The 12,794-nt window shown below is 41.3% G+C and overlaps 1 protein-coding gene and 1 long non-coding RNA gene across 5 annotated transcripts in view; one reads left to right on the plus strand and one right to left on the minus strand.

Moving 5' to 3' along the window:
* Positions 1-12,794, minus strand: part of ISY1 (ISY1 splicing factor homolog) — a 36,352-nt gene that overhangs the window by 4,337 nt on the left and 19,221 nt on the right. Inside the window, exons 2-10 of one of the 4 annotated variants that reach the window (XM_073231114.1) lie at positions 10,939-11,139; positions 10,453-10,685; positions 8,398-8,420; positions 7,820-7,871; positions 7,042-7,107; positions 6,631-6,673; positions 5,605-5,717; positions 3,034-3,151; positions 299-421 (exon numbers count right to left, since the gene is read on the minus strand). In XM_073231114.1, coding sequence (XP_073087215.1) covers positions 299-421; positions 3,034-3,151; positions 5,605-5,717; positions 6,631-6,673; positions 7,042-7,107; positions 7,820-7,871; positions 8,398-8,420; positions 10,453-10,455 — 541 coding nt within the window. In that variant the 5' untranslated portion in view covers positions 10,456-10,685; positions 10,939-11,139. Of the gene's footprint in view, positions 1-298; positions 422-3,033; positions 3,152-5,604; positions 5,718-6,630; positions 6,674-7,041; positions 7,108-7,819; positions 7,872-8,397; positions 8,421-10,452; positions 11,144-12,794 lie in introns of those variants that run through there. The other 3 variants (XM_073231113.1, XM_017659865.3, XM_073231112.1) reach the window with 3 other exon arrangements.
* Positions 11,161-12,035, plus strand: LOC140848345 (uncharacterized). Its single transcript, XR_012129071.1, has 2 exons — positions 11,161-11,286; positions 11,566-12,035. It is a non-coding gene; the product is annotated as an uncharacterized lncRNA (long non-coding RNA).

Here is a 12,794-nt window from a genome sequence, read left to right on the forward strand (position 1 = left end):
TGTCATGATGTCAAGAAAGGCCAGTCTGGAAAGGAATCTAGACAATGAACTCCTGGTGGACGGGGACTGAGTCAGATGCCACTCCTGTGGTGTCCCTGACCCGCTGCTTCTGGCCCAACACAGCCAACTATGTCACAGTTACTGAAGGCTGGGTCACTAGCAAGCTGTTGCTTCTGAAGACCATCAGCAATCAAGAAAACTCCCTTCTAGCATAAAGCACTATTTAAAAACCCATTTTCAAAGGGAAGAACAGAGACCAGAAGCAGTCTATAATGAAATGAAAGGCCTGCACACTTACGTTTCTTTTCATATTCTTGTTCCAAAGGCACAATAACGCCATCGTCTTCATCTAGGTAACCATAGTATTCAAAATCGATCGCCTTCATGAGCTCGGCGCGGGTCTTTCTTGGGGGAGGAAGAGCTAAAAGAAACAGCACCAGCTTGGCTAAGCCCCCACCACACTCACACCCAAGACTTCTCCCTGACGATACACAGCCCCGTACTATGTGTTCATGAAAATACAACAAAATAGGCCCTTCTCTGTTCTAGCAACAGGGCCACATAAGTGGTACAACCCTTTTTTAATCAGCGTTGAAACCTCTGACCCAATTAGCCCATTTAGAAGGGATCTATCCTAATTTAAAAAACAAAAACAAAAGCTTTGTAGATAGATACGCATCACAGCATTATTTATATAGCAGTAAAAACTTGGAATAATCTAGGGTTATAAATTGCAGGATGTGTGTGGGATGGGGTCTCCTGCTGCCTATGCAATGCTGTTTCAAGGAGTTTTAATAACACAGGAAATGCCATAAAGCTGACTGAAAAAAACATGCTGGGAGAACATAAGTACATAGATAAACAAAAGCAACTATAAACAAACAAAAAAGGTAAATGAGAAGTCCTGAAGAAAATACCTTCAGACTAAGGATTACTATTCAGAAACCTTAACTAATTCTTGCAAACCAAAAGGGAAATGACAACCTAACAGACTGGCAAAAGAACAAGGCTGATAATCTAGAAGAAAAAATTCATATCTGTATGAAATTTTCCACTGGTAATTGAATTCAATTATCAATTTCATTAATAATCAGGGAAACAAAAAATAATGTATTTCTCAGCCATCAGCAACAATTTTGAAATTAGGAAAAAATGGAAATGACTAAAGGTCAGCCAATGGAGGAACAGTTATATAAAGTATGGTTAATCCACACCATTATACTTTTTAATCCCTCACATTCACAAATAGAGTTCCAAGTAGAAACGGGAGGCATCAACGGACAGCAGAACACAACAGGTACGGGAGGGCACCTGTGTTTTGGCAGGCCTCCACCCGTGTTGGTACCTGCTGTTGGTTAAGAGTAGCTCTGTCCAGCCCTCCCTAGTCCACGTCCTGCAACCATGTTAGCTGCACCTGGGACAGGGAGGGGCCTGAAACCTGGCTGGCTCAGAGCACTGCATTCTTCTCAGCCACAGGCAGTGGTTTAAGGGTGGAATATGATCCAATCAGTGAACCAGACTCAATCCTGGGAATTTTGTGTGAACTCTTTGGGGGAAATTAATCTCTTGCTGAGAGATGACAAAACATAAATTGATGATGGACAGCTTGCCACCAGAGTGAAGAGCTAGATGGAAAAAAGTTCAGTGGGAGTCAAACTGCAACATGTAGAAATGTGACCTGGGACCAGCCATTCCTGAAGGCAAACTATACATGGGCTTGTCAGTTATGTGAGCTGACAAACTTGCTTTTCTACCTCAAGTTAATTGAGGTTGAGTCATCTGTCACTTACACTGATGAAATTTAGCTGATGAAATAAGCATATAAGTATACAAAAAGCACCTGGAAGGGAATGTAACAGATAGTAATGGTTACTGGTTATCTCTAGCAGGAGCACAGGGATGAAGGAGCCAAAAAGATTGTGCTATTTGAATTATTCTCATTAAGACTGATTTTTGCACTTTGTTGTTTTAAAAAAAAAGTCTACAACTAGAAGAAAATAAATTTAGAAAAAAACATAAATACCAAAAAGAAATAAGAAATACAGCATAACCCCAATTTAGGAGTTCCCCCTTAACCTTTTAAAAGCTGGAAGGAAACATGTCAGCGATCACCTACGAGTTGTGAAAATGTGGGAGAATTTTTTCTGATTTTCTGTCTGTATTTTGACAACTATCCTGTAATAGAATTGGGTTACTTTCATAATGAACAGCATGATATTTAAATTCTGAATTATTTTTAAGTGATGTTAATGCACAAGCAAAACTAGTTTGGGCATAATGAATTTAAAAATAAGCAGGGCTTAATAAAAGTAGAACTATATTTTAAACAAACAGAAAACTCGACTGGAGGAAATAGAGCAGAACGCCAACAGTAGTGGGAATACTGGTATCATTCTTCTCTGCTTTTCACACATTTTCTGTAAAGTATTTAGGCTACTTTCCTAAAAGGCCAAATTAAAATACACAAAAACTCAGGACTAGGGGTTTCCGATTGCCTTTGGAAAGCCAAGATTTGGCTGAATCCCCAGGACCACAGAGGGGCAAAGGAGGAGAGGGGAAGGCGCCAGGCTTGGATTCCCTTGGAGCCCCCACTTTTCTCCACTTGGAGTCCCCATTCCATTCACCTTCTGGAGTTCAGCCCATGGTTTTACTTGTTCGTCAGTTAGCGTTTTTTCAACTAATTAGTCACTGAAACATGAACCTGTTTCAATGAAATTCAGAGCCCACACCAATGATTTTGGGCAACTACAAGAAGGGAAACTCCTCGTTCAGCCTGAGAGACTGGCATGGGGGTAGCTGTGGACTTTGACATCAGTTAATCCCGGGTCTACTTTCAAGCCCCAGTTGTGTGCCCTGAGCCTGTCTTCAACTCCTGGCACTTAAGGTTTTTCATTCAAAATCTGGGGACAGTAATTTGACACCACTGTTGTGCAGCTAAGAAACAATGTAGGAAGAGCACCTAGCATACAGCACACCTAGTGTGATGATGAGCAACAATGAGAGGCTAAAACCTTCACAAAATCAGTTACTTACGTTCTTTTTCAAACAGCTCTCTAACACCAGGCAAATCTTTTGCTGCTCCAAAGTACTTATAACCTCGATTTCCCGGGACTTCTTTCCCTTCATGATCCAGCATTTTAGGGCCAACTTTCTTATTGGGAAGGAGAAAGAGAAAATGGATCTGATCCTGATACCCCCTATTTCCACTATTTGCAAACATATTTTAAGATAATAATGTTTAACATGCAAAACATGGGGACACGAGAACATATAGGTACATTTTTTAATGTAAGCTAAAATCAACCTAAATGCCTAACAGTAGGAGGATGATTTACGTAAATTACAGCATAGTCACAAACAGAATATATTCTATACCTTAAAAGTGATGGCTCTTACGAAACTCAATTAACTTTGAACAATGCTTATGATATGATCTTAAGCAACAAAAGCTTCAAGAAACAACTGTAAACAACCTAAATGACAAGCAGTAGAAGATAAATGAAATACATCCAGAACATGAAATTCTATCCATTAAAAATCATGATGTCAACAACTACATACAGTATGTGGCCCTGAACAATGAGGTCCTATGCTAGAAGGGAAAATTATATATAAAAGAATTTTTGTGGAAATCAAAGAACCAGCATATGAACCTAGATAAAATGATTTTATCACAGGTAATGTCTTAAACTTGATTAACTCTGCCACAGTTAAAATGTTAAAAATTGATAAATCTGTATAAAAGATATATAAGAATTATCTGTACTAGTTTTGCAGCTCTTGATAGCTCAAAAATGCTTTTTAAAATGATATGTTTATTGATATGAAAATATGCTGATACACTGTTAAAGAACAAAGCATATACTTAGACTATGAACCAATGTCTGTAAAAATAAACATATACATGCAGAGAAAAAAATGCTGGAAAGATAAAGAGAAAATGTCAATAGCAGTAGTTTTTGGGTGGTGGGAAACTAATAAATTCTATGTCATACATAGAATATGTTTTAAAATTTTTATAATTTTTACATTATTTTTATTTTTTGCATAAGTGTGTTTTATGTTATTTATAGATACACACACACACGTGTGTGTGTGTGTGTACTGTTTATATAATCAATGTTACCATTTTGAAAAGAAATACAAAACCTAGAGCCAAAATTGTACCTACAGTGAGTACGTCCTCATTTACGGCATTCACGGAAAAACAACGGAAGGAAATATTCAAGGATAGGAGTTGCGCCTAAGTCACGCAATTATGACCACATGCTGTTCTGTTCCTTTATACTCTTCTGACCTTGGTGATAACATATTACCTTTTTTGTGTGTGACATAAAATTTACCATACTAACCATCTCTTATATACTGTTCGGTGGTATTGAATACATTCATAATGTCGTGTAACCATCACCACCATTCATTTCCACAACTCCTCCTATCATGAAACTGGAACTCTAAATGTATTACTTTTATACACAGAAAATGAGAATAAAATTCTTAAATGTTAAAAAAAACTAGAAAGAAATACATTGAAGCATTAATGTTGACATTGTGTGGCAGAACTTAAGAATATCTTACACAATAATTTACAATGATTCTGAGGTCACTTTTCTGGGAGAGTTAGTGAATTCTGCACTGCCTTAAAGGAGCTGGGCAGGAAGTGATCACCATTCCAGAACTGTGGAAGACATCAAGTGAGAAAACTCCTACTGCAGTGTCCGAAACATAAGGGGTGCTCAAGAAACATGAGCCCCTTCATTCATTTTTATGCCAGGTACTGAAGTGAGAATCATAGGTCTGTGTGAGACTTTCATAAATGTGAAAAGACCAGCATATAGAAAAAGTGTGTGCACTTCCTACACAACATGTCCCAGCCCACTGATTAGGTACTACTGGTTCAAATTACCTGAGGTAGATCTCTTCAAAAATGGGTCAACAGGTAAAACAAAGTCCAGACCCATTAGCGGGTCATGAAACCAATTAAGTGGGTTACAATCATCAATTTTGTAAATATCAAAATAGAACAGAATAGAAAATATCAAAGTGCATCATACATTCTAAGTATTTTTTTCAGCATATTTGTATGTACACTGGTCTGTGATACAGAATGGGGGGGAGGGGTGCATGCATGTGTGTTTCACAATAGTGTCATGGTCCAGAAACCACCTTTCTAGAGTACTGCATTTATGAATCCAAAGACAGGAAAGAACGGAGTATCCCCAGGGAGTGTCCCCTCAGGTAAAGCAGCTAACAATGGTTTCCCCAGTTCCCAAGGAATTCACAAAAGGATGTGAGGGACCCTGGTCATACTGAATGAAAGGCCCAGAGAAATTAAGTGGCTTACTCAAGAACATCTGAATGGTAAACAGGTATCCTGTCCCCTGAGGCCAGTGCAGTGACAATTTTAATAATTATCCCACCCATCTTTTTCATGCTTCCTGCCCACGATCAACAGGTACTTCTCAAGCCTTCTTTCATGTCTTAAGTGCCTACTCCATGGCAGGCTCCAGCTGCAAGGGACACAAGGCTAGACGGGACCTACTCAGCCTGCAAAAATGCTCACTAGCTCACCCCCAAAAGCCTCTGCAGTGGCTGCTTACTTACTCCATAATCAGGACCACCTAGCTCCTTTATCCGGACCTCCCAGTGTCCTTTCTCTCTTAGCAGTTTGTTGATTTCATCATTCAGGTCCCGAATTCGGAATTCACCTAAACCAGCTAGAAAACAAAAATGTTAACATTGTTTCTTCAAAATACCACCCATCATACCCTTACAAATGAAGGTCAACACCTACAAAGGTATGCAATATAAAAATACTCACTTTAATAAATTAAAGAAACCATCACCACCCAAATAAATGAAAGGGCAAGGATTATGAACAGATTCCCATCAGCAAAAGGGAAAAGAAAGTCCTTGAAAAAAACTTCATCCTCATTAGCAACTGAAGAAATGTAAACTGAAGTAATCCTGCAGTTCCATTTACACAACTATTAAAAGAGCAAAATCCTGCTTAATTTGGGTTTAATTTGCTCTTCTTTTCCAGTTTTTTAGAATAGAAGCTTAGATTTGAGACTTTATTTTGTTACCATTTTAATGTGTAAGTTTTCATCTAAGCACTTACCTAGCTGTGTGCCATAAATTAATTTTTTTCCTCTAAATTCTGTCATTTTGCTTTCATATTCACTCGATTCAAAGTATTTTCTAAACTAACTGCAGCTTCCTCTTAGACACATGGGTTATTAGTATGATGTTTAATTTCCAACTATTTAGGAATTTTCCAGATGTCTTTCTGTTATTGTTTCTATGTTAATTCTGATATGATCAGAGAACATACATTTCAGGATTTCAATTATTTTTAATTACTAACATTTGTTTTATAACCCAGAATATGTTCTCTTTTGGTGAACATTCCTGGCGCTCTCAAAAAAAGGAAAGTGTCTTCTTTTTTGTTAGGTGGAGTGTTCTATAAATGTCAACTAGGTCAAACCGTCTGACAGTAGGTACAGTTCTTCTATGTCCTTACTGATTTTCTATCCACTTGTTCTACTGATCATTGAGAGAGGATATGGAAATCCCCAATCCTAATTATGGGTTTGAGAATCAAGCACTTTAAAAGACAGGCTAGCTTACCATTTTGAATTTGAGCCACTTTTTTAGAGATCTCACCAATGATCTGTGAAAAAGATAAAAGGTAATAAATTTTCATGATTTTTTTTTTGAGAGGGCATCTCTCATATTTATTGATCAAATGGTGGTTATTAACAACAGTTAACAACAATAAAATTCTGTACAGGGGACTCAATGCACAATCATTAATCCACCCCAAACCTAATTCTCATTAATCTCGGATCTTCTGAAGCACAACGAACAAGTTCTTACATGGTGTTCATGATTTTTTAATATGTTTGAAAGCACAGGAAAAATACAGTGCAAAATTGTTAATTAAAAACACTTAGAATTCTGTGTTAAGAGTCACTTAGATAATAAGAAGCAGTCAGAGACTTGTTACTTCTACTAAGATCAGATTCATCCAGAATGTACCTGTCGTCTCCACTTCTCAGCTTTGGGCAGCTCCGTACACTCTGAGGCGAGGAAGGGTCTTCGTTCCTAAGGAGAAGCAAAATATGCATGTTGCCGCTGTACTAGCTCTGTTTTAGGCAGCATTCACAACAGCTTCGGGCCTGGAGCCTAACATGTCTCACAGTCTAAACACATTGGAAGTTTCAATTCTGGATGATCTTCACCAAGTGTTAGACCTCACTTTATAATCTCTTCTTAGAAAACAACTCTACAGAGAAAAACATTCATTACATTCAACGTAGTCCAGTGAACCACTAGAAACAATTTAAAAGTTCAGTAAAAGAGAAATGGCTAAATAAATAGGGTTGTATCCATTTCATGGTATATTTATATTACCTTATGAAATGATGGCTATCTAGTATTTAGGAAAAACGTGTGTGTGTGCAAAATTTTTAAATATTTGCAAAGAATGGTACATACAATCCCTAACCTGGCTGAATCTCCATTTGCTGGTTTCAGCTTGGAGCTGCTCCCCACAGCACACCCTACTTCCTGTTTTTCCATGTTATACAGAGCTGGGATAACATGGGAACCCAATCACCATATCACAGAGGACACAGAAGAACCAGCAGCCAGATCATCACCCTGCCCCAGCTACAGATACGCCTGGAATTCAACTTGAAGAGTGTCAGCAAACACAGACAAGAAACAGGAAGACTTGGGAGTTTGAAGTCTGCTCAAGAGGGAGTTCTACCACATTTGTTCTACTTTACAATTCATGAGGAAGATTTACACCAACCTTCACTTTTCCCTCTTCCAGTTGAGCCTGGCGAAATCTTGCTAAGGCCGTCCTACCAGGAATAGAGAAGACTCCATTAGATCCTGCTCGTGACCACACTTAATGTCATTCATTCATTTTTTTTTTTTTGCAATTAAGAAACTCAGAGAAGTATGGGTTTCCATGTCCTAAAGAACATGACTAGTAAGGCCATCTGTATTCCTGAACACTCAAGTATCTATTTTACTTACTCTGCATGTAAGGACTATAGGGAAGTCTACTTATCAGGCTACTGTGGTGAGCAACACATCCAGATATTAAAAGACCAATATAATGGGGCACCCCAGCAGTCACTCTCACAGCCCCTGCACCCCTCCCAGGTGGACTGATATTCATCCAGCATGAGTTGTGGGAGCTGCCAGAAAACACTAATAGGGAAAACAAATGGGCAAATATTGAATACTATTTTGAAATATTGAATACTACGTGAACACACGTAGAGAAAGAAACATACACCAAAAGGACCAAACACAAAAGAGACCTCCATGGTGGTAGTTAAGTTATATAAAATTTAAAAACAAAATCAAGTTGATACTTACATGGCCTTTTCCGCATTTCGGGCCTAAAAGGAGAGAAAAGGGAAGAAAATGCCTATGTTTAAAATACTCTTCTTTTCCCATTTACTTTTTAGAGAGGTTTCACAAGGACACAGTCATAAGCAGCCTGCCTGAATTAGTAATATGAAAATAGAAACACCAACAAAAGCCAAAGGTGTCCAAATCTTGTGATTTTCCTCACATTGCACCCTCTACTTAAAATATTTATTCCTCCCCTGTCCCTGCCCCTTGGATCTGGGTAACTGCTATTCATCCTTCAAAATTTACCCAGCATCACCATCCCAGAAAGTTCTTCAGGACCCCTTCTTCCCAGCTTGGCTGCACCCTTTGTCCAAGAGGTTTATACCAACAACCTATACGTTTGCATTTTCTTCCCAATATCACAACTGTCTGTTCCCTGCCAGTGGAATGTGAGGAAGAAAAGACTGGCTTTCACAGTGACTTTTACAGAAGGACTGTCACACTAGTGTCAAGTCTATTATCCCTGAAACACAGTGTCAAGCACGGAACATTTTCTGGGTTGTAGAATATGTAGAAAGAGTGCTTGCCAGGGCAGGGACTTGAATTCTACCCCTGGCTCCTTCACTCACCATCCCTGAGAAGCTGTCTCCCTAAGCCTCAGTTTCCCCACCTTTACTACAGGGATCATACCTCTTACGGAGATGGCATGATAGTTTAATGAGATAAATACATGAAGACATCAGATATGCAGTTTATTGATGCTCAACAAAAATGAGCTCAGTTTAAATCTCCTTTCTGACCATCCCTTTCAACAGACATGAAAACAAACTCAGCAGCTAATTGGTGGATAAATGAACATAATATTTACTAGGGAATAAAATGGAGAGGCTTTCCCACGGCAGGCCATCATCTTGAAGGGTGAGGCTGTGTCCTACCTATTTCATTAAAGCCTACCGATTCTAAATATTTTAGTGTTTCTCTGTGTTTATACCATGCTGTAACACTATGCTGGGTGCCAGGAATCTGACCATGGTTTTTCGTTTTGAGAGACCTCACAGGAACATCCCCCTAAAACAATGAATCAGTGTGATAAGGGCATATACTCAGGTTGATGGAAGCCCACAAATATGAATGTGTGATAGTGACAACTACATGAAATACCCAGTAACTCCTGTAGCCAGAAATATCCAGGCCCAGGGATCCTTCTCCCCTGCTAGGGAATAGAGGGGATTCACCATGCTTGTCAGAGTTCAGAAACGAAGAGCCTCGGGCTAAGCAGGGCCGTACCTCGGGCACATCCTCCCACAGAAAAGGCTGCTTCTAGCCCCCTGGTCCCTCTCATTCTTGGGATCTTGTACTCATCACTCTACAATGGCTTCCAATACGTCTTCTATAACCTTGCTAGAGCGTCATGTCCTTATGGGAGTTTCATTTAATGAAAATATTATGATAGCCAACATGTATGGACCTTTTTGTACCGGCACTATGTGCCTTCCCAGATTGACAGGTCGTGAGTGCTTCTTGAGTAAAGTACCCGCAAACCACACCAGACCCCAGAGATTACACCTCACGCGGTAACAGGATGCCATGTACTCATTCATTCCTTACTGAACACCGACAACGTGCCAGGCAGTGTCAGACATTAAGGAAATAGTGGTGAAAAGACCCTATTCTCGTGAAGTTCATATATTGTGGGGAAGACCAGCAACACATCAGTCAAGTATTCCAGATATATATAGTCACACAACTGTTCATCTCCCCTATGGGATTTGGAGACAATCTGGTCCATGTCCGGCACCGTGACTCTGAGCCGGTCCCGAGTCTCTCTGAGCCTTGGTTTTCCCTATGGATAACATAAAGCGCTTAACCGAGATTAAAACACTGTCGGAGATGGTAAAGCGGCTCCCGAGGTTCCAGCTTCCTAAAGCGAGGCAGGAAAAGAACCTGCTACAGCCGAGGGGCCTGAAGCTCGCAGGGATGCTCGACTGAGCCCCTACGCCACGAGCGCCCCAAGTGGGGCTGCGAGCCCTCACCGACCAACCGCTCGCCCTCTCCTCCCTCACGCCCCCAACTTACCATGGTGCGAGTGAGGGCGCCGCTCTCGGGCCGTGCAGCCCCAGCCCAGGGAGGTTCAAAGCCTCAGGCCAGCCTGACCTGGTTGGGAACTGAAGATTCGGGCAGACCACCAATGCTTCCGTCGGAAGGATAAATGGTAAGGACCAGAAATGAGGGACCGGAAGTGAAGATGGGGATTGGCCGGGGACGCGGAAAGGAACGCAGGCGTGTTCCCGTAGGCGGCCTTTCTTGGTCTGCAGGTTGCACCAACATGCGTGTAGGAAGAATAGAGGCGTGGGCAAAATTGCGCTTGCGTAGTTCTCCGATTCATAGCTGAGCCCCTGGACTTAATCTCGCGATCACAACCACGAAGTTTCTCGCTTTTATGTTAGTGCTTGGCCGAAACTGGCAGCCCTACTGCGATTGCGTGCAAAGCAGTTAGTAGAAGGTGGCTGCTGGGGCTATGCATCCCACCGGTCCTATTTGGTTCTGCTATGAGAACCGTACCATTTTAAAATTACTCGTCCTCATCCCTCTGAATGAACTGAGTCCTTACAACCGACTGGGCCCTCTGGACAGGATCATTACTCAGCCTGCGTGGAAGAGGCCCGGCAGCTCCGGGAGGGGAAGATGCAGTCCAACTAGCGGGCGCTGAAACGCCTGTCTGGGCGGAGCAGATCGAGTGTATGTGTTCCTCTGGAGCTGGAGCTGGCTGGGCATATTAAACAAGTTAACCTTTCCCTGCCATTTACTTAGGGCCTGTATTTATTCTGAACTCCTAGAATCGCGGGGCCTGTCAGAGCCTGACCGGTGCTTGAGGTCAACCTCTTTTAAAGTAAGAAATTTGAGGTCCAGGTAAGAAAAGGCCACTTCCTTGGAAAAGGACGTTGGTTAGAGAAGTGTGGTCAGTGTGTGATGGGCACGTTGCTGTGATAAGAAAATCCTTAGACAAGGACTGCGAAGATGGGGGAGAGGCCACTGATAGGAATGGTTCTGGTGGCTACTCCCACATGGTGTTAGCAATCGAATGAACTGTGGTGTGGAATTCAGGTGAGGGCCGGTAGCAAATTAAGCCAAGTACAGCAGCTCTCCCTTTCAAACATGGTATTTCAGCCATGGTGTCTTCCTCACTAGAGGACCTAACCAGTGGTGGGCACAAGCAGCTGCAGCCAGGAGGCACAAGCCAGCCGGAAAAGCAGCTGGCATGCGGTAAGGACCTGACCAGACAAGTACTCAGGTGACACCGGGATCTCATACATGAACCATGACAAAAACAAGTTTTATCCTTCAAAGTTTCAGGACATATGTCCACTGGCTAGACTCCTATCTTCCCACCTCTCTGGCAACTAAGTGTGGGTTTGTGATTAAATAATGGCCAAGTGGGGATTGAACAAAAGGAAGGTCTGCTACTTTGGTGATGCAGTGAAAAGTATGGACATGCCTTCCCCCTTGCCCTTTTCCTTCACTCCCGACTAAGAGGCGACTACGGGAATGGCCACCTTGAATTTGGACATGGAGGTCTTATGAGGGTGCCAGAGTCCCCTCTCAGCTCTGGAACGCCTACCTCTGTAAACTGAAAGAGAAATAAATGTCATCTTATTTAAGCTGCTGCATTTGGGGGTCTTTTATTACAGCAACTTAATCTTTACCATAAATTTAAGCTGCTCCCAAACACAGTTCCTCACTCAAATGAGACTTTCTTAACCATCTATACCCTTATCCACTACATCCAACTGTAGGATGCAGTTACATAACAGGATTTAAGAGGCATTACCTATGTTGATTGTCTTTGCAACATACATTCTCCATACCCACTTACCTGAATTCCATTTGGGAACCCTCTGGTTCTGGGTCAGAGAACTGTATGCCCAGTTTTAGGAGCAAATTGAAAGCTAGGTTAAGCTAATCAATCCATCCCCTCTCCCTATGCTTACATTGATTGGTGGCTTAAGACCCAAGCTGATCTCAGGACTTGATTGCAGTGCTTTATGGAATATATCCTGCTCCACGTCAGAACAGATGTACTAGAAGCTGCTGTTAGACATTTTAGGACTGCAAGGGGAGATAAGACTTAGTGTTTGGTGACATCACTGAGTTGCTGAATGAGCCTTGCGTTGAGCCCATTGCTCAATCATTAGTTATATGGACCAATCAATTCCCTTTAGTGTTGAAGCCAATAGGAGACTTACTGGTATTTGAAACTAAGAGCATCCTGATTATACCATTTATCCCACCCCTGTCTGCTAAATATCCTTCCTTTCTCTGTTCACACTGATCCTTTGTTCATACTGTTCATTTTGCCTGCAGCACCCTCCCTGCAACCTGCCACTAATCCATTTGTTTATGCCTGAGTCAGTTTAGAC

Source organism: Manis javanica, chromosome 3, assembly GCF_040802235.1.
Source record: "Manis javanica isolate MJ-LG chromosome 3, MJ_LKY, whole genome shotgun sequence".
In the NCBI taxonomy this organism is placed as follows: Eukaryota; Metazoa; Chordata; class Mammalia; order Pholidota; family Manidae; genus Manis; species Manis javanica.